The sequence below is a fragment of the Scyliorhinus torazame genome, chromosome 24, assembly GCF_047496885.1.
Source record: "Scyliorhinus torazame isolate Kashiwa2021f chromosome 24, sScyTor2.1, whole genome shotgun sequence".
In the NCBI taxonomy this organism is placed as follows: domain Eukaryota; kingdom Metazoa; phylum Chordata; class Chondrichthyes; order Carcharhiniformes; family Scyliorhinidae; genus Scyliorhinus; species Scyliorhinus torazame.
The window spans coordinates 9310245-9337014 of NC_092730.1; the positions used below are offsets into that span (position 1 = coordinate 9310245).

Consider the following 26770-nt stretch of genomic DNA (forward strand, 5'->3'; position numbering starts at 1 on the left):
CTGTCTCTCTCTGTCTCTGTCTCTCTCTCTGTCTCTCTCCCTCTCTCTCTGTCTCTCTCTCTCTATCTGTCTCTCTCTCTGAACCAGTTTTTGGTGTCCTGTCCCTGATATCTGTTATTTAAACTGGATTAAACCCCTTCCTCACTGCTGAAGCTGAGGTTTGGGAATGAGCTGGGATGGGGGATCAGGGATCAGGGATGAGGGGTGAGGGGATCAGGGGTCAGGGTTTTACAGGATTCCCCCTCCTGTTGCTTGGCTCAATCAGTGGGAATCTCCGTTCCTCATTCATTCTCCTCTCTTGAATTTTGATTGTACAACTTTAATTCCCTGCCGGGGAGCGTGGGCGATGGAGGGGGGGGGGGGGGGGGGGGGCGGGGACGAAGATGTTAGGGAGGGGCAGAGACTGCAGGAGGTTGGCAGGGCGAAGGAGTTGGCACGGTTGCCCTGGCGTCTCCTTTTCAGGACTGGAGCCAGGGTCAGGGAGGGGTCCCGCTGGTTCTCCCTTTAAGGGGGAGCCTGGAACCTCGCCTCTGTGGAGTGTTTGAAGCGCTGCTTGTCAGTGATGTTCTTCGCTCTCACACACTCACCCAGGCTGCAGGGAGACAGCCGCAGGAACAAGCCCCCCCCCCCCACTCACAACAGAGCAGCTCGGGGTTAACCCCCTCAGCGCTGCGCCCCTGGCCAAAGGGATCTCGCCCCGCCCGCGAGGCAGGTGGCAATCTCACGCGGGCACCCTCCCTCGCCACCTCACAGGCACATCCCGCTTTCCGCAGAGACTCCTTCCCCACTCCGCGCCGGAGGCACCGGCTGTTGCTTGGCGAGGATGCGTGCCCACAGAAGGAGGCTGGGCTGGCATCGGTGGCTGGGGTTCGAGAGCAGCCTGTGCTGGGTGTCTGGAACGATGCTGACAGTGGCGTGGGTCTGCAAACAGGCGGTTAACGGTGAGTCTCGCTGCTTATTACCCCCCCCCCCCCCCCCCGACGTCCCACCACCACGACCCCTCTCTGGAGTTCGGGGCACTTGTTGCGTACGGTGTCTGCCGGCTCCCCGGGGTTGGGCGAGCATTGTCGGAGCAGAGGTTAACCCCGAGTCACAGTCAGGGAACCCGGGAAAGCCCAGTCGAAGGGGGCCCGGCTGTGAGCAGCGTCTGACAGGGGAGACGGAAAGAGAGGGGGAGAGCTTCAAGGACGGTAGCATTGGAGAGGCAGGAGGAGGTTACAGAGATAGGGAGGGTTGTAGGGGCTGGAGGAGGTTACAGAGATAGGGAGGGTTGTAGGGGCTGGAGGAGGTTACAGATATAGGGAGGGTTGTAGGGACTGGAAGCGGTTACAGAGATAGGGAGGGGTGTAGGGGCATGAGGAGGTTACAGAGATAGGGAGGGTTGTAGGGACTGGAGGAGGTTACAGAGATAGGGAGGGTTGTAGGGGCTGGAGGAGGTTACAGACATAGGGAGGGTTGTAAGGGCTGGAGGAGGTTACAGAGATAGGGAGGGTTGTAGGGACTGGAAGCGGTTACAGAGATAGGGAGGGGTGTAGGGGCATGAGGAGGTTACAGAAATAGGGAGGTGTGTAGGGACTGGAGGAGGTTACAGAGAGAGGGAGGGTTGTAGGGGGTTGGAGGAGGTTACAGAGATATGGAGGGTTGTAGGGGCTGGAGGAGGTTACAGAGATAGGGAGGGTTGTAGGGGCTGGAGGAGGTTACAGAGATAGGGAGGTGTGTAGGGACTGGAGGAGGTTACAGGGAGAGGGAGGGATGTAGGGGCTGGAGGAGGTTACAGAGATAGGGAGGTGTGTAGGGACTGGAGGAGGTTACAGACATAGGGAGGGTTGTCAGGGCTGGAGGAGGTTACAGAGATAGGGAGGGTTGTCGGGGCTGGAGGAGGTTACAGAGATCGGGAGGTGTGTAGGGACTGGAGGAGGTTACAGGGAGAGGGAGGGTTGTAGGGGCTGGAGGAGGTTACAGAGATAGGGAGGTGTGTAGGGACTGGAGGAGGTTACAGACATAGGGAGGGTTGTCAGGGCTGGAGGAGGTTACAGAGATAGGGAGGGTTGTAGGGGCTGGAGGAGGTTACAGAGATAGGGAGGTGTGTAGGGACTGGAGGAGGTTACAGAGATAGGGAGGGTTGTCGGGGCGGGAGGAGGTTACAGAGATAGGGAGGGTTGTAGGGAGTGGTGGAGGTTACAGAGATAGGGAGGGGTGTAGGGAGTGGTGGAGGTTACAGAGATAGGGAGTGTTGTAGGGGCTGGAGGATGTTACAGAGAAACGGAGGGTTGTAGGGAGTGGTGGAGGTTACAGAGATAGGGAGGTGTGTAGGGACTGGAGGACGTTACAGAGATAGGGAGGGTTGTAGGGGCTGGAGGAGGTTACAGAGATAAGGAGGGTTGTCGGGGCTGGAGGAGGTTACAGAGATAGGGAGGGTTGTCGGGGCATGAGGAGGTTACAGAGATAGGGAGGTGTGTAGGGGCTGGAGGAGGTTACAGAGATAGGGAGGGTTGTAGGGGCTGCAGGAGTTTACAGAGATAGGGTGGGTTGTAGGGCCTGGAGGAGTTTACAGAGATAGGGAGGGGTGTAGGGGCTGGAGGAGGTTACAGAGATGCGAAGGGTTGTCGGGGCTGGAGGAGGTTACAGAGATAGGGAGGGTTGTAGGGGCTGGAGTAGGTTACAGAGATAGGGAGGGTTGTAGGGGCTGGAGGAGGTTACAGAGATAGGGAGGGTTGTAGGGGCTGGAGGAGGTTACAGAGATAGGGAGGGTTGTAGGGACTGGAGGAGGTTACAGAGATAGGGAGGGTTGTGGGGGCTGGAGGAGGTTGCAGAGATAGGGAGGGTTGTGGGGGCTGGAGGAGGTTACAGAGATAGGGAGGAGGTGTAGGGGCTGGAGGAGGTTACAGAGATAGGGAGGGTGTAGGGGCTGGAGTAGGTTACAGAGATAGGGAAGGTTGAAGGGGCTGGAGGAGGTTACAGAGATAGGGAGGGTTGTGGGGGCTGGAGGAGGTTGCAGACATAGGGAAGGGTGAAGGGGCTGGAGGAGGTTACAGAGATAGGGAGGGTTGTAGGGGCTGGAGGAGGTTACACAGACAGGGAGGGTTTTAGGGACTGGAGGAGGTTACAGAGATAGGGAGGGTTGTCGGGGCTGGAGGAGGTCACAGAGATAGGGAGGGTTGTAGGGGCTGGAGGAGGTCACAGAGATAGGGAGGGTTGTCTGGGCTGGAGGAGGTTACAGAGATAGTGAGGGGTGTCGGGGCTGGAGGAGGTTACAGAGATAGGAAGGGTTGTCGGGGCTGGAGAAGGTTACAGAGATAGTGAGGGGTGTAGGGGCTGGAGGAGGTCACAGAGATAGGGAGGGTTGTAGGGGCTGGAGGAGGTCACAGAGATAGGGAGGGTTGTAGGGGCTGGAGGAGGTCACAGAGATAGGGAGGGTTGTCTGGGCTGGAGGAGGTTACAGAGATAGTGAGGGGTGTCGGGGCTGGAGGAGGTTACAGAGATAGGGAGGGTTGTCGGGGCTGGAGGAGGTTACAGAGATAGGGAGGGTTGTAGGGGCTGGAGTAGGTTACAGAGATAGGGAGGGTTGTAGGGGCTGGAGGAGGTTACAGAGATAGGGAGGGTTGTAGGGGCTGGAGGACGTTACAGAGATAGGGAGGGTTGTAGGGACTGGAGGAGGTTACAGAGATAGGGAAGGTTGTAGGGGCTGGAGGAGGTTACAGAGATATGGAGGGTTGTGGGGGCTGGAGGAGGATGCAGACATAGGGAAGGGTGTAGAGGCTGGAGGAGGTTACAGAGATAGGGAGGGTTGTAGGGGCTGGAGGAGGTTACACAGACAGGGAGGGTTTTAGGGACTGGAGGAGGTTACAGAGATAGGGAGGGTTGTCGGGGCTGGAGGAGGTCACAGAGATAGGGAGGGTTGTAGGGGCTGGAGGAGGTCACAGAGATAGGGAGGGTTGTCTGGGCTGGAGGAGGTTACAGAGATAGTGAGGGGTGTCGGGGCTGGAGGAGGTTACAGCGATAGGGAGGGTTGTCGGGGCTGGAGGAGGTTACAGAGATAGGGAGGGTTGTAGGGGCTGGAGTAGGTTACAGAGATAGGGAGGGTTGTAGGGGCTGGAGGAGATTACAGAGATAGGGAGGGTTGTAGGGGCTGGAGGACGTTACAGAGATAGGGAGGGTTGTAGGGACTGGAGGAGGTTACAGAGATAGGGAGGGTTGTGGGGGCTGGAGGAGGTTGCAGAGATAGGGAGGGTTGTGGGGGCTGGAGGAGGTTACAGAGATAGGGAGGGGGTGTAGGGGCTGGAGGAGGTTACAGAGATAGGGAGGGTGTAGGGGCTGGAGTAGGTTACAGAGATAGGGAAGGTTGTAGGGGCTGGAGGAGGTTACAGAGATATGGAGGGTTGTGGGGGCTGGAGGAGGATGCAGACATAGGGAAGGGTGTAGAGGCTGGAGGAGGTTACAGAGATAGGGAGGGTTGTAGGGGCTGGAGGAGGTTACACAGACAGGGAGGGTTTTAGGGACTGGAGGAGGTTACAGAGATAGGGAGGGTTGTCGGGGCTGGAGGAGGTCACAGAGATAGGGAGGGTTGTAGGGGCTGGAGGAGATCACAGAGATAGGGAGGGTTGTCTGGGCTGGAGGAGGTTACAGAGATAGTGAGGGGTGTCGGGGCTGGAGGAGGTTACAGAGATAGGGAGGGTTGTAGGGGCTGGAGGAGGTCACAGAGATAGGGAGGGTTGTAGGGGCTGGAGGAGGTCACAGAAATAGGGAGGGTTGTCTGGGCTGGAGGAGGTTACAGAGATAGTGAGGGGTGTCGGGGCTGGAGGAGGTTACAGAGATAGGGAGGGTTGTCGGGGCTGGAGGAGGGTACAGAGATAGTGTGGGGTGTCGGGGCTGGAGGAGGTCACAGAGATAGGGAGGATTGTAGGGGCTGGAGGAGGTCACAGAAATAGGGAGGGTTGTAGGGGCTGGAGGAGGTCACAGAGATAGGGAGGGTTGTAGGGGCTGGAGGAGGTCACAGAAATAGGGAGGGTTGTAGGGGCTGGAGGAGGTTACAGAGATAGGGAGGGTTGTCGGGGCTGGAGGAGGTCACAGAGATAGGGAGGGTTGTAAGGGCTGGAGGAGGTTACAGAGATAGGGAGGGCCAGGACCCAGTTATACAGGTCCAGGATCAAGTAACCCAAGAGGAGGATCCAATAATCCAGGTGAGAGATCTGGAACACGGTCAGGAGCCAGTAATCGAGATTCCGGATCCAGAAATCAAGGGGTAGAGTTCGAGCGCGAGACTGCCTTGCCATTGCCCAATCGTGGGGTAAAACCCTCCATCAGTGAGGCTCAGATCCTCACAGGCCCAACCCAAACAACAGGCAAGAACACCATAAAGTACAGCACGGGGTTCGATACAGAGTAAAGCTCCCTCTACACTGTCCCCATCAAACACTCCCAGGACAGGTACAGCACGGGGTTAGATACAGAGTAAAGCTCTCTCTACACTGTCCCCATCAAACACTCCCAGGACAGGTACAGCACGGGGTTAGATACAGAGTAAAGCTCCCTCTACACTGTCCCCATCAAACACTCCCAGGACAGGTACAGCACGGGGTTCGATACAGAGTAAAGCTCCCTCTACACTGTCCCCATCAAACACTCCCAGGACAGGTACAGCACGGGGTTAGACACAGAGTAAAGCTCCCTCTACACTGTCCCCATCAAACACTCCCAGGACAGGTACAGCACGGGATTAGATACAGAGTAAAGCTCCCTCTACACTGTCCCCATCAAACACTCCCAGGACAGGTACAGCACGGGGTTAGATACAGAGTAAAGCTCCCTCTACACTGTCCCCATCAAACACTCCCAGGACAGGTACAGCACGGGGTTAGATACAGAGTAAAGCTCCGTCTACACTTTCCCCATCAAACACTCCCAGGACAGGTACAGCACGGGGTTAGATACAGAGTAAAGCTCCCTCTACACTGTCCCCATCAAACACTCCCAGGATAGGTACAGCACGGGGTTAGATACAGAGCAAAGCTCCCTCTACACTGTCCCCTTCAAACACTCCCAGGACAGGTACAGCACGGGGTTAGATACAGAGTAAAGCTCCCTCTACACTGTCCCCATCAAACACTCCCAGGACAGTGACAGCACGGGGTTAGATACAGAGTAAAGCTCCCTCTACACTGTCCCCATCAAACACTCCCAAGGACAGGTACAGCACGGGGTTAGATACAGAGTAAAGCTCCCTCTACACTGTCCCCATCAAACACTCCCAGGACAGGTACAGCATGGGGTTAGACACAGAGTAAAGCTCCCTCTACACTGTCCCCATCAAACAGTCCCAGGACAGGTACAGCACGGGGTGAGATACAGAGTAAAGCTCCCTCTACACTGTCCCCATCAAACACTCCCAGGACAGGTACAGCACGGGGTTAGATACAGAGTAAAGCTCCCTCTACACTGTCCCCATCAAACACTCCCAGGACAGGTACAGCACGGGGATAGATACAGAGTAAAGCTCCCTCTACACTGTCCCCATCAAACACTCCCAGGACAGGTACAGCACGGGGTTAGATACAGAGTAAAGCTCCCTCTACACTGTCCCCATCAAACACGCCCAGGACAGGTACAGCACGTGGTTCGATACAGAGTAAAGCTCCCTCTACACTGTCCCCATCAAACACTCCCAGGACAGGTACAGCACGGGGTTAGATACAGAGTAAAGCTCCCTCTACACTGTCCCCATCAAACGCTCCCAGGACAGGTACAGCACGGGGTTAGATACAGAGTAAAGCTCCCTCTACACTGTCCCCATCAAACACTCCCAGGACAGGTACAGCACGGGGTTAGATACAGAGTAAAGCTCCCTCTACACTGTCCCCATCAAACACTCCCAGGACAGGTACAGCACGGGGTTAGATACAGAGTAAAGCTCCCTCTACACTGTCCCCATCAAACACTCCCAGGACAGGTACAGCATGGGGTTAGATACAGAGTAAAGCTCCCTCTACACTGTCCCCATCAAACACGCCCAGGACAGGTACAGCACGTGGTTCGATACTGAGTAAAGCTCCCTCCCTCCCTCTCCTCTCCCTCCCTCTCCCTCTTTTCCCCAGGGTAGAGGGGTCAATTACTAGGGGGCATAGGTTTAAGGTGAGAGGGGCAAGGTTTAGAGTAGATGTACGAGGCAAGTTTTTTACCCAGAGGGTAGTGGGTGCCTGGAACTCGCTGCCGGAGGAGGTAGTGGAAGCAGGGACGATAGGGACATTTAAGGGGCATCTTGACAAATATATGAATAGGATGGGAATAGAAGGATACGGACCCAGGAAGTGTAGAAGATTGTAGTTTGGTCGGGCAGTATGGTCGGCACGGGCTTGGAGGGCCGAAGGGCCTGTTCCTGTGCTGTACATTTCTTTGTGATTTGTTCTTTGTACACTGTCCCCATCAAACACTCCCAGGACAGGTACAGCACGGGGTTAGATACAGAGTAAAGCTCCCTCCACACTGTCCCCATCAAACACTCCCAGGACAGGTACAGCACGAGGTTAGATACAGAGTAAAGCTCCCTCTACACTGTCCCCATCAACACTCCCAGGGCAGGTACAGCACGGGGTTAGATACAGAGTAAAGCTCCCTCTACACTGTCCCCATCAACACTCCCAGGGCAGGTACAGCACAGGGTTAGATACAGAGTAAAGCTCCCTCTACACTGTCCCCATCAAACACTCCCAGGACAGGTACAGCACGGGGTTAGATACTGGGTAAAGCTCCCTCTACACTGTCCCCATCAAACACTCCCAGGACAGGTACAGCACAGGGTTAGATACAGAGTAAAGCTCCCTCTACACTGTCCCCATCAACACTCCCAGGGCAGGTACAGCACGGGGTTAGATACAGAGTAAAGCTCCCTCTACACTGTCCCCATCAAACACTCCCAGGACAGGTACAGCACAGGGTTAGATACAGAGTAAAGCTCCCTCTACACTGTCCCCATCAAACACTCCCAGGACAGGTACAGCACGGGGTTAGATACAGAGTAAAGCTCCCTCTACACTGTCCCCATCAAACACTCCCAGGACAGGTACAGCACGGGGTTAGATACAGAGTAAAGCTCCCTCTACACTGTCCCCATCAAACACTCCCAGGACAGGTACAGCACGGGGTTAGATACAGAGTAAAGCTCCCTCTACACTGTCCGCATCAAACACTCCCAGGACAGGTACAGCACAGGGTTAGATACAGAGTAAAGCTCCCTCTACACTGTCCCCATCAAACACTCCCAGGACAGGTACAGCACGGGGTTAGATACAGAGTAAAGCTCCCTCTACACTGTCCGCATCAAACACTCCCGGGACAGGTACAGCACGGGGTTAGATACAGAGTAAAGCTCCCTCTACACTGTCCCCATCAAACACTCCCAGGACAGGTACAGCACGGGGTTAGATACAGAGTAAAGCTCCCTCTACACTGTCCCCATCAAACACTCCCCGGACAGGTACAGCACAGGGTTAGATACAGAGTAAAGCTCCCTCTACACTGTCCCCATCAAACACTCCCGGGACAGGTACAGCACGGGGTTAGATACTGAGTAAAGCTCCCTCTACACTGTCCCCTCACTCCCAGGACAGGTACAGCACGGGGTTCGATACAGAGTAATGCTCCCTCTACACTGTCCCCGTCAAACACTCCCAGGGCAGGTACAGCACTGGGTTAGATACAGAGTAAAGCTCCCTCTACACTGTCCCCGTCAAACACTCCCAGGACAGGTGCAGCACGGGGTTAGATACAGAGTAAAGCTCCCGCTACACTGTCCCCCATCAAACATTCCCAGGACAGGTACAGCACGGGGTTAGATACAGAGTAAAGCTCCCACTGCACTGTCCCCATCAAACACTCCCAGGACAGGTACAGCACGGGGTTAGATACAGAGTAAAGCTCCCTCTGCAATGTCCCCATCAAACACTCCCAGGACAGGTACAGCACGGGGTTAGATACAGAGTAAAGCTCCCTCTACACTGTCCCCATCAAACACTCCCAGGACAGGTACAGCACGGGGTTAGATACAGAGTAAAGCTCCCTCTACACTGTCCCCCATCAAACACTCCCAGGACAGGTACAGCACTGGGTTAGACACAGAGTAAAGCTCCCTCTACACTGTCCCCATCAAACACTCCCAGGACAGGTACAGCACGGGGTTAGATACAGAGTAAAGCTCCCTCTACACTGTCCCCATCAAACACTCCCAGGACAGGTACAGCACGGGGTTAGACACAGAGTAAAGATCCCTCTACACTGTCCCCATCAAACACTCCCAGGACAGGTACAGCACGGGGTTAGATACAGAGTGAAGCTCCCTCTACACTGTCCCCATCAAACACTCCCAGGACAAGTACAGCACGGGGTTAGATACAGAGTGAAGCTCCCTATACACTGTCCCCATCAAACTCTCCCAGGACAAGTACAGCATGGGGTTAGATACAGAGTAAAGCTCCCTCTACACTGTCCCCATCAAACACTCCCAGGACAGGTACAGCATGGGGTTAGACACAGAGTAAAGCTCCCTCCACACTGTCCCCATCAAACACTCCCAGGACAGGTACAGCACGGGGTTAGACACAGAGTAAAGCTCCCTCCACACTGTCGACTCAAGCTGCCCTGTCTTGTTGCTCCCACAGCAGATGGAGCGCGTGGTAATGGTGAGCGATATGTTGGATACCGATGAAGGTTTGTGCGTTGGGAGAATGGGAAGCAGGTGGCTGGGTATATTGATGTGTGCAGTGGGTGGTGAACGTGAGGTGGGTGTTTCGGAGGTCAGGGTGCGAGCGAGCCCCTTGTATCAACGATAATTCCACCTCGGGCGGTTTGAACGCACACACACGCTGGGCATCTCTCTGGGTGGGGGGGGGGATCTCTCTGGGTGGGGGGTATCTCTCTGGGTGGGGGGGGGGATCTCTCTGGGGGGTGGAATCTCTCTGGGTGGGGGGGGATCTCTCTGGGTGGGGGGATCTCTCTGGGTGTGGGGGGGATCTCTCTGTGTGGGGGGGATCTCTCTGGGTGGGGGGGGATCTCTCTGGGTGGGGGGGATCTCTCTGGGTGGGGGGGATCTCTCTGGGTGGGGGGGATCTCTCTGGGGGGGATCTCTCTGGGTGGGGGGTCTCTCTGGGTGGGGGGGGGGAATCTCTGGGTGCAGGGATCTCTCTGGGTGGGGGGGGCGAATCTCTCTGTGTGGGGGGGTCTCTCTGGGTAGCGGGGAAATCTCTGGGTGGGTGGGGATCTCTCTGCGTGGGGGGGAATTTTCTGGGTGGGGGAATCTCTCTGGGTGGGGGGGATCTCTCGGGGTGTGGGGAATCTCTCTGGGTGGGGGGGATCTCTCTGGGTGGGGGATCTCTCTGGGGGATCTCTCGGGGTGGGGGGGATTCTCTCTGGGGGGTGGAATCTCTCTGGGGGGAGATCTCTCTGGGTGGGGGGAATCTCTCTGGGTGGGGGGGGGAATCTCTCTGGGTGGGGGGTGAATCTCTCTGGGTGGGGGGAGAATCTCTCTGGGTGGGGGGAGAATCTCTCTGGGTGGGGGGATCTCTCTGGGTGGGGGGGGGTCTCTCTGGGTGGGGGGGTCTCTCTGGGGAGATCTCTCGGGGTGGGGGGAATCTCTCTGGGGGGATCTCTCTGGGGGGGATCTCTCAGTGTGGGGGGATCTCTCTGGGTGGGGGGACTCTCTCTGGGTGGGGGGACTCTCTCTGGGTGGGGGGACTCTCTCTGGGTGGGGGGTATCTCTCGCGGTGGATGGGAAGCTCTCTGGGTGGGGGGGGGTTCTCTCTGGTGGGGGAATCTCTCTGGGTGGGGGGCTCTCTCCGGGTGGGGGGATCTCTCTGGATGGGGGGGATCTCTCTGGGTGGGGGGGATCTCTCTGGGAGGGGGGGGTTCTCTCTGGGGGGGATCTCTCGGGGTGGGGGGAATCTCTCTGGGTGGGGGGAATTTCTCTGGGGGGGATCTCGCGGGATGGGAATATCTCTGGGGGGGAATCTCTCTGGGTGGGGGGATCTCTCTGGGGTGGGAATATCTCTGGGGGGAATCTCTCTGGGTGGGGGGAATCTCTCTGGGGGGGATCTCTCGGGGTGGGGGGAATCTCTCTGGGTGGGGGGAATCTCTCTGGGGGAATCTCTCTGGGGGGATCTCACGATGTGGGAATCTCTCGGGGTGGGGCGGGGATCTCTCTGGGTGGGGGGATCTCTCGGGGTGGGGCGGGGATCTCTCTGGGTGGGGGGATCTCTCGGGGTGGGGCGGGGATCTCTCTGGGTGGGGGGATCTCTCGGGGTGGGGCGGGGATCTCTCTGGGTGGGGGGATCTCTCGGGGTGGGGCGGGGATCTCTCTGGGTGGGGGGATCTCTCGGGGTGGGGCGGGGATCTCTCTGGGTGGGGGGATCTCTCGGGGTGGGGCGGGGATCTCTCTGGGTGGGGGGATCTATCGGGGTGGGGCGGGGATCTCTCTGGGTGGGGGGATCTCTCGGGGTGGGGCGGGGATCTCTCTGGGTGGGGGGATCTCTCGGGGTGGGGCGGGGATCTCTCTGGGTGGGGGGATCTCTCGGGGTGGGGGGATCTCTCTGGGTGGGGGGATCTCTCGGGGTGGGGCGGGGATCTCTCTGGGTGGGGGGATCTCTCGGGGTGGGGCGGGGATCTCTCTGGGTGGGGGGATCTCTCTGGGTGGGGGGATCTCTCTGGGTGGGGGGATCTCTCTGGGTGGGGGGGATCTCTCTGGTGGGGGGATCTCTCTGGGTGGGGGGATCTCTCTGGGTGGGGGGGATCTCTCTGGTGGGGGGATCTCTCTGGGTGGGGGATCTCTCTGGTGGGGGGGATCTCTCGGGGCGGGAGGGAATCTCTCCGGGGGGGTGAATCTCTCTGGGTGGGGAATCTCTCTGGGGGGATCTCTCGGGGTGGGGGGAATCTCTCTGGGGGGATCTCTCGGGGTGGGGGGAATCTCTCTGGGGGGAATCTCTCTGTGGGGAATTTCTCTGGGGGGAATTTCTCTGGGGGGAATTTCTCTGGGGGGGATCTCTCGGGGGGGATCTCTCTGGGGGGGATCTCTCTGGGTGGGGAATCTCTCTGGGGGGGATCTCTCTGGGTGGGGAATCTCTCTGGGGGGATCTCTCGGGGTGGGGGGAATCTCTCTGGGGGGAATCTCTCTGTGGGGAATTTCTCTGGGGGGAATTTCTCTGGGGGGGATCTCTCGGGGGGATCCTCTGGGGGGGATCTCTCTGGGTGGGGAATCTCTCTGGGGGGGATCTCTCTGGGTGGGGAATCTCTCTGGGGGGATCTCTCGGGGTGGGGGGAATCTCTCTGGGGGGAATTTCTCTGGGGGGAATTTCTCTGGGGGGAATTTCTCTGGGGGGGATCTCTCGGGGGGGATCTCTCTGGGGGGGATCTCTCTGGGTGGGGAATCTCTCTGGGGGGGATCTCTCTGGGTGGGGAATCTCTCTGGGGGGATCTCTCGGGGTGGGGGGAATCTCTCTGGGGGGAATCTCTCTGTGGGGAATTTCTCTGGGGGAATTTCTCTGGGGGGAATTTCTCTGGGGGGGATCTCTCGGGGGGGATCTCTCTGGGGGGGATCTCTCTGGGTGGGGAATCTCTCTGGGGGGGATCTCTCTGGGTGGGGAATCTCTCTGGGGGGATCTCTCGGGGTGGGGGGAATCTCTCTGGGGGGATGAATCTCTCTGGGGGGAATCTCTCTGGGGGGAATTTCTCTGGGGGGAATTTCTCTGGGGGGAATTTCTCTGGGGGGGATCTCTCGGGGGGGATCTCTCTGGGGGGAATCTCTCTGGGTGGGGGATCTCTCTGGGTGGGGGGATCTCTCTGGGTGGGGGGGAATCTTTCTGGGGATCTCTCGGGGTGGGGGAATCTCTCTGGGTAGGGGAATCTCTCTGGGGTGGATCTCTCTGGGGGGGATCTATTGGGGTGGGGGGAATCTCTCTGGGTGAGGGGGGATTCTCTCTGGGTGGGGGATCTCTCTGGGTCGGGGGATCTCTCTGGGTGGGGGGAATCTCTCTGGGGAGTATCTCTCGGTGTGGGGGGTCTCTCTGGGGGGGATCTCTCTGGGTGGGGGAGAATCTCTCTGGGTGGGGGGATTCTCTTTAGGGGGAATCTCTCTGGGGGGATCTCTCTGGGGGGGGAATCTCTCTGGGGGGAATCTCTCTGGGGGGATCGCTCTGGGGGGAATCTCTCTGGGGGGAATGTCTCTGGGGGGAGATCTCTCTGGGTGGGGGGAATCTCTTGGGGTGTGGGGAATCTCTCTGGGTGGGGGGATTCTCTCTGGGTGGGGGGGAATCTCTCTGGGTGTGGGGGGAATCTCTCTGGGTGTGGGGGGAATCTCTCTGGCTGTGGGGGGAATCTCTCTGGGTGGGGGGAATCTCCTGGGGTGGGGGGAATCTCTCTGGGTGAGGGGGATTCTCTCTGGGTGGGGGGAATCTCTCGGTGTGGGGGGAATCTCTCTGGGTGTGGGGGGAATCTCTCTGGGTGTGGGGGGAATCTCTCTGGGTGTGGGGGTATTCTCTCTGGGTGTGGGGGTATTCTCTCTGGGTGTGGGGGGAATCTCTCTGGGTGGGGGGGAATCTCTCTGGGTGTGGGGGTATTCTCTCTGGATGTGGGGGTATTCTCTCTGGTTGTGGGGGGAATCTCTCTGGGTGTGGGGGGAATCTCTCTGGGTGTGGGGGGAATCTCTCTGGGTGGGGGGGGATCTCTCCGGGTGGAATTATTTCTGGGTGGGCGGGATCTCTCAGGGTGGGGGGGTCTCTCGGTGTGGGGGGCACTAATGTCGCCCTGCCCACACCACCCCCAACTCTCACCCCACCCTCACACTGACACTCAAAGACAAATCATCACCTAATGCCTGGGTCAGTGTGGAGTCCGTGTGGGGTCAGTGTGGGTGGGGTCAGTGTGGGGTCAGTGTGGGTGGGGTCAGTGTGGGGTCAGTGTGGGTGGGGTCAGTGTGGGGTCAGTGTGGGTGGGGTCATGGTGGGGTCAGTGTGGGGTCAGTGTGGGTGGGGTCAGTGTGGGGTCAGTGTGGGGTCAGTGTGGGGTCAGTGTGGGTGGGGGTCAGTGTGGTGTCAGTGTGGGTGGGGTCAGTGTGGGGTCAGTGTGGGGTCAGTGTGGGTGGTGTAAGTGTGGGGTCAGTGTGGGTGTGGGTCAGTGTGGGGTCAGTGTGGGGTCAGTGTGGGTGGGGTCAGTGTGGGGTCAGTGTGGGGTCAGTGTGGGGTCAGTGTGGGTGGGGTCAGTGTGGGGTCAGTGTTGGGGTCAGTGTGGGTGGGGTCAGTGTGGGGTCAGTGTGCGGTCAGTGTGGGGTCAGTGTGGGTGGGGTCAGTGTGGGGTCAGTGTGGGGTCAGTGTGGGTGGGGTCAGTGTGGGGGTCAGTGTGGGGTCCGTGTGGGGTCAGTGTGGGTGGGGTCAGTGTGGGTGGGGTCAGTGTGGGGTCAGTGTGGGGTCAGTGTGGGTGGGGTCAGTGTGGGGTCAGTGTGGGTGGGGTCAGTGTGGGTGGGGTCAGTGTGGGGTCAGTGTAGGGTCAGTGTGGGTGGTGTCAGTGTGGGTGTCAGTGTGGGTGGGGTCAGTGTGGGGTCAGTGTGGGTGGGGTCAGTGTGGGGTCAGTGTGGGTGGGGTCAGTGTGGGGTCAGTGTGGGGGTCAGTGTGGGTGGGGGTCAGTGTGTGGTCAGTGTGGGGTCAGTGTGGGTTGGGGGGGTCAGTGTGGGTGGGGTCAGTGTGGGGTCAGTGTGGGGGTCAGTGTGGGTGGGGTCAGTGTGGGGTCAGTGAGGGGTCAGTGTGGGTGGGGTCAGTGTGGTGTCAGTGTGGGTGGGGTCAGTGTGGGGTCAGTGTGGGGTCAGTGTGGGGTCAGTGTGGGTGGGGGTCAGTGTGGGGTCAGTGTGGTGTCAGTGTGGGTGGGGTCAGTGTGGGGTCAGTGTGGGGTCAGTGTGGGTGGTGTAAGTGTGGGGTCAGTGTGGGTGGGGTCAGTGTGGGGTCAGTGTGGGGTCAGTGTGGGGTCAGTGTGGGTGGGGTCAGTGTGGGGTCAGTGTGGGGTCAGTGTGGGTGGTGTAAGTGTGGGGTCAGTGTGGGTGGGGGTCAGTGTGGGGTCAGTGTGGGGTCAGTGTGGGTGGGGGTCAGTGTGGGGTCAGTGTGGGGTCAGTGTGGGTGGGGTCAGTGTGGGGTCAGTGTGGGGTCAGTGTGGGGGTGGTGTAGAGTGTGGGGTCAGTGTGGGTGGGGTCAGTGTGGGGTCAGTGTTGGGGTCAGTGTGGGTGGGGGTCAGTGTGGGGTCAGTGTGGGGTCAGTGTGGGGTCAGTGTGGGTGGGGTCAGTGTGGGGTCAGTGTGGGTGGGGTCAGTGTGGGGTCAGTGTGGGGTCAGTGTGGGTGGGGTCAGTGTGGGGGTCAGTGTGGGGGTCAGTGTGGGTGGGGTCAGTGTGGGTGGGGTCAGTGTGGGGTCAGTGTGGGGTCAGTGTGGGGTCAGTGTGGGGTCAGTGTGGGGTGGGGTCAGTGTGGGGTCAGTGTGGGTGGGGTCAGTGTGGGGTCAGTGTGGGTGGGGTCAGTGTGGGGGTCAGTGTGGGTGGGGTCAGTGGTGGGGTCAGTGTGGGTGGGGTCAGTGTGGGTGGGTCAGTGTGGGGTCAGTGTGGGGTCAGTTTGGGTGGGGTCAGTGTGGTGTCAGTGTGGGTGGGGTCAGTGTGGGGGTCAGTGTGGGGTCAGTGTGGGGTCAGTGTGGGGTCAGTGAGGGTGGTGTAAGTGTGGGGTCAGTGTGGGTGGGGTCAGTGTGGGGTCAGTGTGGGGTCAGTGTGGGGGTCAGTGTGGGTGGGGTCAGTGTGGGGTCAGTATGGGGTCAGTGTGGGTGGTGTAAGTGTGGGGTCAGTGTGGGTGGGGTCAGTGTGGGGTCAGTGTGGGTGGGGTCAGTGTGGGGTCAGTGTGGGTGGGGTCAGTGTGGGTGGGGTCAGTGTGGGGTCAGTGTGGGGTCAGTGTGGGGTCAGTGTGGGGTCAGTGTGGGGTCAGTGTGGGTGGGGTCAGTGTGAGGTCAGTGTGGGGTCAGTGTGGGGTCAGTGTGGTGTCAGTGTGGTGTCAGTGTGGGTGGGGTCAGTGTGGGGGTCAGTGTGGGTGGGGTCAGGTGTGGGGTCAGTGTGGGGTCAGTGTGGTGTCAGTGTGGGTGGGGTCAGTGTGGGGTCAGTGTGGGGGTCAGTGTGGGGTCAGTGTGGGTGGGGTCAGTGTGGGGTCAGTGTGGGGTCAGTGTAGGTGGGGTCAGTGTGGGGTCAGTGTGGGTGGGGTCAGTGTGGGTGGGGTCAGTGTGGGTGGGGTCAGTGTGGGGTCAGTGTGGTGTCAGTGTGGGGTCAGTGTGGGGGTCAGTGTGGGTGGGGTCAGTGTGGGGTCAGTGTGGGGTCAGTGTGGGGGGGGTCAGTGTGGGGTCAGTGTGGGTGGGGTCAGTGTGGGGTCAGTGTGGGGTCAGTATGGGGTCAGTGTGGGTGGGGGTCAGTGTGGGGTCAGTGTGGGGGTCAGTGTGGGGTCAGTGTGGTTGGGGTCAGTGTGGGGGTCAGTGTGGGATCAGTGTGGGGTGGGGTCAGTGTGGGGTCAGTGTGGGTGGTGTCAGTGTGGGGTCAGTGTGGGTGGGGTCAGTGTGGGGTCAGTGTGGGTCGGGTCAGTGTGGGGTCAGTGTGGGTGGGGCCAGTGTGGGGTCAGTGTGGGGTCAGTGTGGGTGGGGTCAGTGTGGGGTCAGTGTGGGTCGGGTCAGTATGGGGTCAGTGTGGGTGGGGTCAGTGTGGGGTCAGTGTGGGTGGGGTCAGTGTGGGGTCAGTGTGGGGTCAGTGTGGGTAGCGTCAGTGTGGGGTCAGTGTGGGTGGGGTCAGTGTGGGGTCTGTGTGGGGTCAGTGTGGGGTCAGTGTGGGGTCAATGAGGGTGGGGTCAGTGTGCGGTCAGTGTGGGTGGGGTCAGTGTGTGGTCAGTGTGGGTGGGGTCAGTGTGGGGTCAGTGTGGGTGGGGTCAGTGTGGGGTCAGTGTGGGTGGGGTCAGTGTGGGGTCAGTGTGGGTGGGGTCAGTGTGGGGTCAGTGTGGTGTCAGTGTGGGGTGGGGTGAGTGTGGGTGGGGTCAGTGTGCGTGGGGTCAGTGTGGGGTCAGTGTGGGTCGGGTCAGTGTGGGGTCAGTGTGGGTGGGGTCAGTGTGGGGGTCAGTGTGGGGTCAGTGTGGGTGGGGTCAGTGTGGGGTCAGTGTGGGTCGGGTCAGTATGGGGTCAGTGTGGGTGGGGTCAGTGTGGGGTCAGTGTGGGTGGGGTCAGTGTGGGGTCAGTGTGGGTAGCGTCAGTGTGGGGTCAGTGTGGGTGGGGTCAGTGTGGGGTCTGTGTGGGGTCAGTGTGAGGTCAGTGTGGGGTCAATGAGGGTGGGGTCAGTGTGCGGTCAGTGTGGGTGGGGTCAGTGTGTGGTCAGTGTGGGGTGGGGTCAGTGTGGGGTCAGTGTGGGTGGGGTCAGTGTGGGGTCAATGAGGGTGGGGTCAGTGTGGGTGGGGTCAGTGTGGGTGGGGTCAGTGTGGGGGTCAGTGTGGTGTCAGTGTGGGTGGGGTCAGTGTGGGTGGGGTCAGTGTGCGTGGGGTCAGTGTGGGGGTCAATGTGGGGTCAGTGTTGGGTCAGTGTGGGTGGGGTCAGAGGGGGGTGGTGAGGGGGTGGGGGGTGAGGTGGTGGGGGGGGTGAGGTGGTGGTGGGGGGGTGAGGGAGGGGGTGAGGGTGAGGGGGGTGAGGGTGAGGGGGATGAGGGTGAGGGGGTGTGAGGGAGGGGGTGACGGTGAGGGGGGGTTGGTGAGGGGGGGGTGTGAGGGGGGTGGGGGGGTGAGGTGGTGGGGGGGGTGAGGAGGGGGTGAGGGTGAGGGGGTGGTGAGGGGGGTGGTGAGGGGGGTGGGGGGGGTGAGGTGGGGGTGAGGGTGAGGGGGGTGAGGGTGGGGGGGTGAGGGAGGGGGTGACGGTGAGGGGGGTGGTGAGGGGGGGGTGGGGGGGGTGAGGTGGTGGGGGGGGTGAGGAGGGGGGTGAGGGTGAGGTGGATGACGGTGAGGGGGGGTGGTGAGGGGGTGGTGAGGGTGAGGGGGGTGAGGTGGTGGGGGGTGAGGAGGGGGTGACGGTGAGGGGGGGTGGTGAGGGGGGTGGTGAGGGTGAGGGGGGTGAGGTGGTGGGGGGGTGAGGTGGTGGTGGGGGGTTGAGGGGAGGGGGGTGAGGGTGAGGGGGGTGAGGGTGAGGTGGGTGAGGGTGAGGGGGGTGAGGGAGGGGGTGACGGTGAGGGGGGGTGGTGAGCGGGGTGGGGGGTGAGGTGGTGGGGGGGTGAGGAGGGGGTGAGGGTGAGGGGGTGAGGGTGAGGGGGGGTGAGGGGTGAGGGGGGGGGGTGAGGGAGGGGGGTGACGCTGAGGGGGATGGTGAGGGGGTTGGTGAGGGGGGTGGGGGGGTGAGGTGGTGGGGGGGGGGGTGAGGAGGGGGTGAGGGTGAGGGGGGTGACGGTGAGGGGGGTGAGGGATGGGGGGGGTTGGGTGAGGCGTGAGCTGGTCTCACTAACACTGTCTGCCACCCCTTCGTCTCCCATGTGCAGGTTGCAGAGAGTCCAGCCCCCGGGCGTTGGGAGGGGCAGGGCCGGAGCCCTGGCTGGGTCGCCGGTTGTTGGGACAAGCCAGCGGGGAGACCAACAGCTCGGGAAGGAACTGCACTCTGCCAGGTGAGCCAGCTCCCCTGGGGATTCCCCCCGGACCAGTCTCTCTCTGTCCACAGCGGGAGGGGGGAGTGGTGTGCGTGGGGGTGTGCTGGGGGGCTGGTGAGAGAGTGAGGGGGAGAGTTAGAGCCAGAACCTCTTCCAGCTCCTAAAACCTCCCTATCTCTGTAACCTCCTCCAGCTCCTAAAACCCTCCCTATCTCTGTAACCTCCTCCAGCCCCTACAACCCTCCCTATCTCTGTAAACCTCCTCCAGCCCCTACAACCCTCCCTATCTCTGTAACCTCCTCCAGCCCCCACAACCCTCCCTATCTCTGTAACCTCCTCCAGCCCCCACAACCCTCCCTATCTCTGTAACCTCCTCCAGCCCCCCACCAACCCTCCCTATCTCTGTAACCTCCTCCAGCCCCCACAACCCTCCCTATCTCTGTAACCTCCTCCAGCCCACCTACAACCCTCCCTATCTCTGTAACCTCTTCCAGCTCCTAAAACCCTCCTATCTCTGTAACCTCCTCCAGCCCCTACAACCCTCCCTGTCTCTGTAACCTCCCTCCAGCCCCTACAAACCTCCCTATCTCTGTAACCTCTTCCAGCTCCTAAAAGCCTCCCTATCTCTGTAACCTCCTCCCAGCCCTACAACCCTCCCTATCTCTGTAACCTCCTCCAGTCCCTACAACCCTCCCGATCTCTGTAACCTCCTCCTTCCCCTACAACCCTCCCTATCTCTGTAACCTCCTCCTTCCCCTACAACCCTCCCTATCTCTGTAACCCCCTCCAGCCCCTACAACCCTCCCTATCTCTGTAACCTCCTCCTTCCCCTACAACTCTCCCTATCTCTGTAACCTTTTCCAGCTCCTAAAACCCTCCCTATCTCTGTAATCTCCTCCAATCCTACAACCCTTCCTATCTCTGTAACCTCCTCCAGCCTACAACCCTCCCTATCTCTGTAACCTCCTCCAGCCCCCACAACCCTCCCTATCTCTGTAACCTCCTCCAGTCCCCTACAACCCTCCCTATCTCTGTAACCTCCTCCTTCCCCTCCACCCCCTCCCTATCTCTGTAACCTCCTCCAGCCCTACAACCCTCCCTATCTCTGTAACCTCCTCCAGCCCTACAACCCTTCCAACTCTGTAACCTCCTCCAGCCCCTACAACCCTCCCTATCTCTGTAACCTCCTCCAGCCCTCCAACCCTCCCTATCTCTGTAACTCCCTCCAGCCCCAACAACCCTCCTATCTCTGTAACCTCCTCCAGCCCCCCACAACCCTCCCTATCTCTGTAACCTCCTCCAGCCCCTACAACCCTCCCTATCTCTGTAACCTCTTCCAGCTCCTAAAACCCTCCCTATCTCTGTAACCTCCTCCAGCCCCTACAACCCTCCCTGTCTCTGTAACCTCCTCCAGCCCCTACAACCCTCCCTATCTCTGTGACCTCTTCCAGCCCCTACAACCCTCCCTATCTCTGTAACCCCCTCCAACCCCTACAACCCTCCCTGTCTCTGTAACCTCCTCCAGCCCCTACAACCCTCCCTATCTCTGTAACCTCCTCCAGCCCCGACAACCCTCCCTATCTCTGTAACCTACTCCAGCCCCTACAACCCTCCCTATCTCTGTAATCTCCTCCAGCCACTACAACCCTCCCTATCTCTGTAACCCCCTCCAGCCCCTACAACCCTCCCTGTCTCTGTAACCTCCTCCAGCCCCTACAACCCTCCCCTATCTCTGTAACCTCCTCCTTCCCCTACAACCCTCCCTATCTCTGTAACCCCCTCCAGCCCCTACAACCCTCCCTATCTCTGTAACCTCCTCCTTCCCATACAACTCTCCCTATCTCTGTAACCTTTTCCAGCTCCTAAAACCCTCCCTATCTCTGTAATCTCCTCCAGCCCTACAACCCTTCCTATCTCTGTAACCTCCTCCAGCCCTACAACCCTCACTATCTCTGTAACCTCCTCCAGCCCCCACAACCCTCCTATCTCTGTAACCTCCTCCAGCCCTCCAACCCTCCCTATCTTTGTAACTCCCTCCAGCTCCAACAACCCTCCCTATCTCTGTAACCTCCTCCAGCCCCCACAACCCTCCCTATTTCTGTAATCTCCTCCAGCCACTACAACCCTCCCTATCTCTGTAACCCCCTCCAGCCCCTACAACCCTCCCTGTCTCTGTAACCCCCTCCAGCCCCTACAACCCTCCCTATCTCTGTAACCTCCTCCAGCCCCTACAACCCTCCCTATCTCTGTGACCTCTTCCAGCCCCTACAACCCTCCCTATCTCTGTAACCCCCTCCAACCCCTACAACCCTCCCTGTCTCTGTAACCTCCTCCAGCCCCTACAACCCTCCCTATCTCTGTAACCTCCTCCAGCCCCGACAACCCTCCCTATCTCTGTAACCTCCTCCAGCCCCTACAACCCTCCCTATCTCTGTAATCTCCTCCAGCCACTACAACCCTCCCTATCTCTGTAACCCCCTCCAGCCCCTCCAACCCTCCCTGTCTCTGTAACCCCCTCCAACCCCTACAACCCTCCCTGTCTCTGTAACCTCCTCCAGCCCCTACAACCCTCCCTGTCTCTGTAACCTCCTCCAGCCCCTACAACCCTCCCTATCTCTGTAACCTCCTCCAGCCCCAACAACCCTCCCTGTCTCTGTAACCTCCTCCAGCCCCTACAACCCTCCCTATCTCTGTAACCTCCTCCAGCCCCTACAACCCTCCCTATCTCTGTAATCTCCTCCAGCCACTACAACCCTCCCTATCTCTGTAACCCCCTCCAGCCCCTACAACCCTCCCTGTCTCTGTAACCCCCTCCAGCCCCTGCAACCCTCTCTATCTCTGTAACCTCCTCCAGCCCTTACAACCCTCCCTATCTCTGTGACCTCCTGCAGCCCCCACAACCCTCCCTATTTCTGTAATCTCCTCCAGCCACTACAACCCTACCTATCTCTGTAACCCCCTCCAGCCCCTACAACCCTCCCTGTCTCTGTAACCCCCTCCAGCCCCTACACCCCTCCCTATCTCTGTAACCCCCTCCAGCCCCTACAACCTTCCCTATCTCTGTAACCTCCTCCAACCCCTACAACCCTCCCTATCTCTGTGACCTCCTCCAGCCCCTACAACCCTCCCTGTCTCTGTAACCCCCTCCAGCCCCTGCAACCCTCCCTATCTCTGTAACCTCCTCCAGCCCCTACAACCCTCCCTATCTCTGTGACCTCCTCCAGCCCCTACAACCCTCCCTATCTCTGTAACCTCCTCCAGCCTCTACACCCCTCCCTATCTCTGTAACCCCCTCCAACCCCTACAAACCTCCCTGTCTCTGTAACCTCCTCCAGCCCACTACACCCCTCCCTATCTCTGTAACCCCCTCCAGCCCCTACAACCTTCCCTATCTCTGTAACCTCCTCCAACCGCTACAACTCTCCCTATCTCTGTAACCTCCTCCAGCCCCTACAACCCTCCCTATCTCTGTGACCTCCTCCAGCCCCTACAACCCTCCCTATCTCTGTAACCTCCTCCAGCCTCTATACCCCTCCCTATCTCTGTAACCCCCTCCAACCCCTACAAACCTCCCTGTCTCTGTAACCTCCTCCAGCCCACTACACCCCTCCCTATCTCTGTAACCCCCTCCAGCCCCTACAACCTTCCCTATCTCTGTAACCTCCTCCAACCGCTACAACTCTCCCTATCTCTGTAACCTTCTCCAGCCCCTACAACCCTCCCTATCTCTGTAACCTCCTCCAGCCCCGACAACCCTCCCTATCTCTGTAACCCCCTCCAGCCCCTACAACCCTCCCTATCTCTGTAACCTCCTCCAGCCCCAACAACCCTCCCTATCTCTGTAACATCCTCCAGCCCCCACAGCCCTCCCTATCTCTGTAACCTCCTCCAACCCCTCCAACCCTCCCTATCTCTGTGACCTCCTCCAGCCCCTACAACCCTCCCTATCTCTGTAACATCCTCCAGCCCCAACAACCCTCCCTGTCTCTGTAACCTCCTCCAGCCCCTACAACCCTCCCTATCTCTGTAACCTCCTCCAGCCCCTACAACCCTCCCTATCTCTGTAACCTCCTCCTTCCCCTACAACCCTCCCTATCTCTGTAACCCCCTCCAGCCCCTACAACCCTCCCTATCTCTGTAACCTCCTCCTTCCCATACAACTCTCCCTATCTCTGTAACCTTTTCCAGCTCCTAAAACCCTCCCTATCTCTGTAATCTCCTCCAGCCCTACAACCCTTCCTATCTCTGTAACCTCCTCCAGCCCTACAACCCTCACTATCTCTGTAACCTCCTCCAGCCCCCACAACCCTCCCTATCTCTGTAACCTCCTCCAGTCCCTACAACCCTCCCTATCTCTGTAACCTCCTCCTTCCCCTCCACCCCCTCCCTATCTCTGTAACCTCCTCCAGCCCTACAACCCTCCCTATCTCTGTAACCTCCTCCAGCCCTACAACCCTTCCTATCTCTGTAACCTCCTCCAGCCCCTACAACCCTCCCTATCTCTGTAACCTCCTCCAGCCCTCCAACCCTCCCTATCTTTGTAACTCCCTCCAGCCCCAACAACCCTCCCTATCTCTGTAACCTCCTCCAGCCCCCACAACCCTCCCTATTTCTGTAATCTCCCCCAGCCACTACAACCCTCCCTATCTCTGTAACCCCCTCCAGCCCCTACAACCCTCCCTGTCTCTGTAACCCCCTCCAGCCCCTACAACCCTCCCTATCTCTGTAACCTCCTCCAGCCCCTACAACCCTCCCTGTCTCTGTAACCCCCTCCAACCCCTACAACCCTCCCTGTCTCTGTAACCTCCTCCAGCCCCTACAACCCTCCCTGTCTCTGTAACCTCCTCCAGCCCCTACAACCCTCCCTATCTCTGTAACCTCCTCCAGCCCCAACAACCCTCCCTGTCTCTGTAACCTCCTCCAGCCCCTACAACCCTCCCTATCTCTGTAACCTCCTCCAGCCCCTACAACCCTCCCTATCTCTGTAACCCCCTCCAGCCCCTGCAACCCTCTCTATCTCTGTAACCTCCTCCAGCCCTTACAACCCTCCCTATCTCTGTGACCTCCTCCAGCCCCCACAACCCTCCCTATTTCTGTAATCTCCTCCAGCCACTACAACCCTCCCTATCTCTGTAACCCCCTCCAGCCCCTGCAACCCTCTCTATCTCTGTAACCTCCTCCAGCCCTTACAACCCTCCCTATCTCTGTGACCTCCTCCAGCCCCCACAACCCTCCCTATTTCTGTAATCTCCTCCAGCCACTACAACCCTCCCTATCTCTGTAACCCCCTCCAGCCCCTACAACCCTCCCTGTCTCTGTAACCCCCTCCAGCCCCTACACCCCTCCCTATCTCTGTAACCCCCTCCAGCCCCTACACCCCTCCCTATCTCTGTAACCCCCTCCAGCCCCTACAACCTTCCCTATCTCTGTAACCTCCTCCAACCCCTACAACCCTCCCTATCTCTGTGACCTCCTCCAGCCCCTACAACCCTCCCTGTCTCTGTAACCCCCTCCAGCCCCTGCAACCCTCCCTATCTCTGTAACCTCCTCCATCCCCTAGAACCCTCCCTATCTCTGTGACCTCCTCCAGCCCCTACAACCCTCCCTATCTCTGTAACCTCCTCCAGCCTCTACACTCCTCCCTATCTCTGTAACCCCCTCCAACCCCTACAAACCTCCCTGTCTCTGTAACCTCCTCCAGCCCACTACACCCCTCCCTATCTCTGTAACCCCCTCCAGCCCCTACAACCTTCCCTATCTCTGTAACCTCCTCCAACCGCTACAACTCTCCCTATCTCTGTAACCTCCTCCAGCCCCTACAACCCTCCCTATCTCTGTGACCTCCTCCAGCCCCTACAACCCTCCCTATCTCTGTAACCTCCTCCAGCCTCTACACCCCTCCCTATCTCTGTAACCCCCTCCAACCCCTACAAACCTCCCTGTCTCTGTAACCTCCTCCAGCCCACTACACCCCTCCCTATCTATGTAACCCCCTCCAGCCCCTACAACCTTCCCTATCTCTGTAACCTCCTCCAACCGCTACAACTCTCCCTATCTCTGTAACCTTCTCCAGCCCCTACAACACTCCCTATCTCTGTAACCTCCTCCAGCCCCAACAACCCTCCCTATCTCTGTAACATCCTCCAGCCCCCACAGCCCTCCCTATCTCTGTAACCTCCTCCAACCCCTACAACCCTCCCTATCTCTGTGACCTCCTCCAGCCCCTACAACCCTCCCTATCTCTGTAACCTCCTCCAGCCCCAACAACCCTCCCTGTCTCTGTAACCTCCTCCAGCCCCTACAACCCTCCCTATCTCTGTAACCTCCTCCAGCCCCTACAACCCTCCCTATCTCTGTAACCCCCTCCAGCCCCTACACCCCTCCCTATCTCTGTAACCCCCTCCAGCCCCTACAACCTTCCCTATCTCTGTAACCTCCTCCAACCCCTACAACCCTCCCTATCTCTGTGACCTCCTCCAGCCCCTACAACCCTCCCTGTCTCTGTAACCCCCTCCAGCCCCTGCAACCCTCCCTATCTCTGTAACCTCCTCCAGCCCCTACAACCCTCCCTATCTCTGTGACCTCCTACAGCCCCTACAACCCTCCCTATCTCTGTAACCTCCTCCAGCCTCTACACCCCTCCCTATCTCTGTAACCCCCTCCAACCCCTACAAACCTCCCTGTCTCTGTAACCTCCTCCAGCCCACTACACCCCTCCCTATCTCTGTAACCCCCTCCAGCCCCTACAACCTTCCCTATCTCTGTAACCTCCTCCAACCGCTACAACTCTCCCTATCTCTGTAACCTCCTCCAGCCCCTACAACCCTCCCTATCTCTGTGACCTCCTCCAGCCCCTACAACCCTCCCTATCTCTGTAACCTCCTCCAGCCTCTACACCCCTCCCTATCTCTGTAACCCCCTCCAACCCCTACAAACCTCCCTGTCTCTGTAACCTCCTCCAGCCCACTACACCCCTCCCTATCTCTGTAACCCCCTCCAGCCCCTACAACCTTCCCTATCTCTGTAACCTCCTCCAACCGCTACAACTCTCCCTATCTCTGTAACCTTCTCCAGCCCCTACAACCCTCCCTATCTCTGTAACCTCCTCCAGCCCCGACAACCCTCCCTATCTCTGTAACCCCCTCCATCCCCTACAACCCTCCCTATCTCTGTAACCTCCTCCAGCCCCTACAACCCTCCCTATCTCTGTAACCTCCTCCAGCCCCAACAACCCTCCCTATCTCTGTAACATCCTCCAGCCCCCACAGCCCTCCCTATCTCTGTAACCTCCTCCAGCCCCGACAACCCTCCCTATCTCTGTGACCCCCTCCAGCCCCTGCAACCCTCCCTGTCTCTGTCACCTCCTCCAGCCCCCTCGCCACTGCTCGGTAGGCAGTGTAGAATGCGGCTGACAGACCAGAAGTCCGCTGGAGGTGGCCATAGCTTGCGTGAAGGTTTCAGCAGCCGGTGAGCCGGTGGGCCCCCCGAACGATTGCATCTTGCCGGAACCAGTAAAAAACAATCAAACCCCTGCCCTCCCTGCTGTCACAGTGATCACATCGATTCAGCGTCTGGAGATGTAGGCTTCCCCGGAGTTAACACAATTTCTTCCGTCCTATTCCATTGATCCTGTTATTTTCCTCACTCGGAGATTATTTTGTTAGATTGGTTCCCCCCCCACCTCCCCCAGTCATCAGTTTACTCACCTGACAGTGCCAGGGGTCAGGGTTCGGCCACAGGCTTCGTTTGGAGCCAAATTAAGTAGGCCTGTCCGACCGTTGTCATGGCAGCTCGTAACTGGCTGGGCTTGGTACCAGCGAAGGAAGAGGAGAGAGGGTCGTATGTGTCACCCCTCCTCCCCGCCAACAACTTTCACCTCCTCGGGACATCCACGGGGGCACCTACGCATCCAACCAAACACCTTTGAGGAACGGTGACCGTTTGGCCAATTGCCGCATAGCAAGGTCCCAAGGGTGGCCTGTTAATGACCGTGCTTGTTTCCCCCTTTTCTTGTTGCGGCGATCTCGGCTGAGGGACGACTATCGGCCCCAGGACGGTGTGCGCTTGGCGTGTGTTAGGAGCAAGCGGGTGGGGTTTTCCAGCCCTTCCCGGCCAGCGTGACCT

The 26770-nt window shown here is 59.1% G+C and overlaps 2 protein-coding genes across 4 annotated transcripts in view; one reads left to right on the top strand and one right to left on the bottom strand.

Annotated features, from left to right (window-relative positions):
• The window catches only part of slc8a4a (solute carrier family 8 member 4a), a 903507-nt gene that overhangs the window by 200822 nt on the left and 675915 nt on the right, over window positions 1-26770 (bottom strand).
• Window positions 1-26770, top strand: part of LOC140399870 (sodium/potassium/calcium exchanger 3-like) — a 224263-nt gene that overhangs the window by 63713 nt on the left and 133780 nt on the right. For 2 of the 3 annotated variants that reach the window (XM_072489337.1, XM_072489336.1), the window contains exon 4: window positions 18542-18664. In XM_072489337.1, coding sequence (XP_072345438.1) covers window positions 18542-18664 — 123 coding nt within the window. Of the gene's footprint in view, window positions 1-439; window positions 942-18541; window positions 18665-26770 lie in introns of those variants that run through there. The other variant, XM_072489335.1, reaches the window with a different exon arrangement.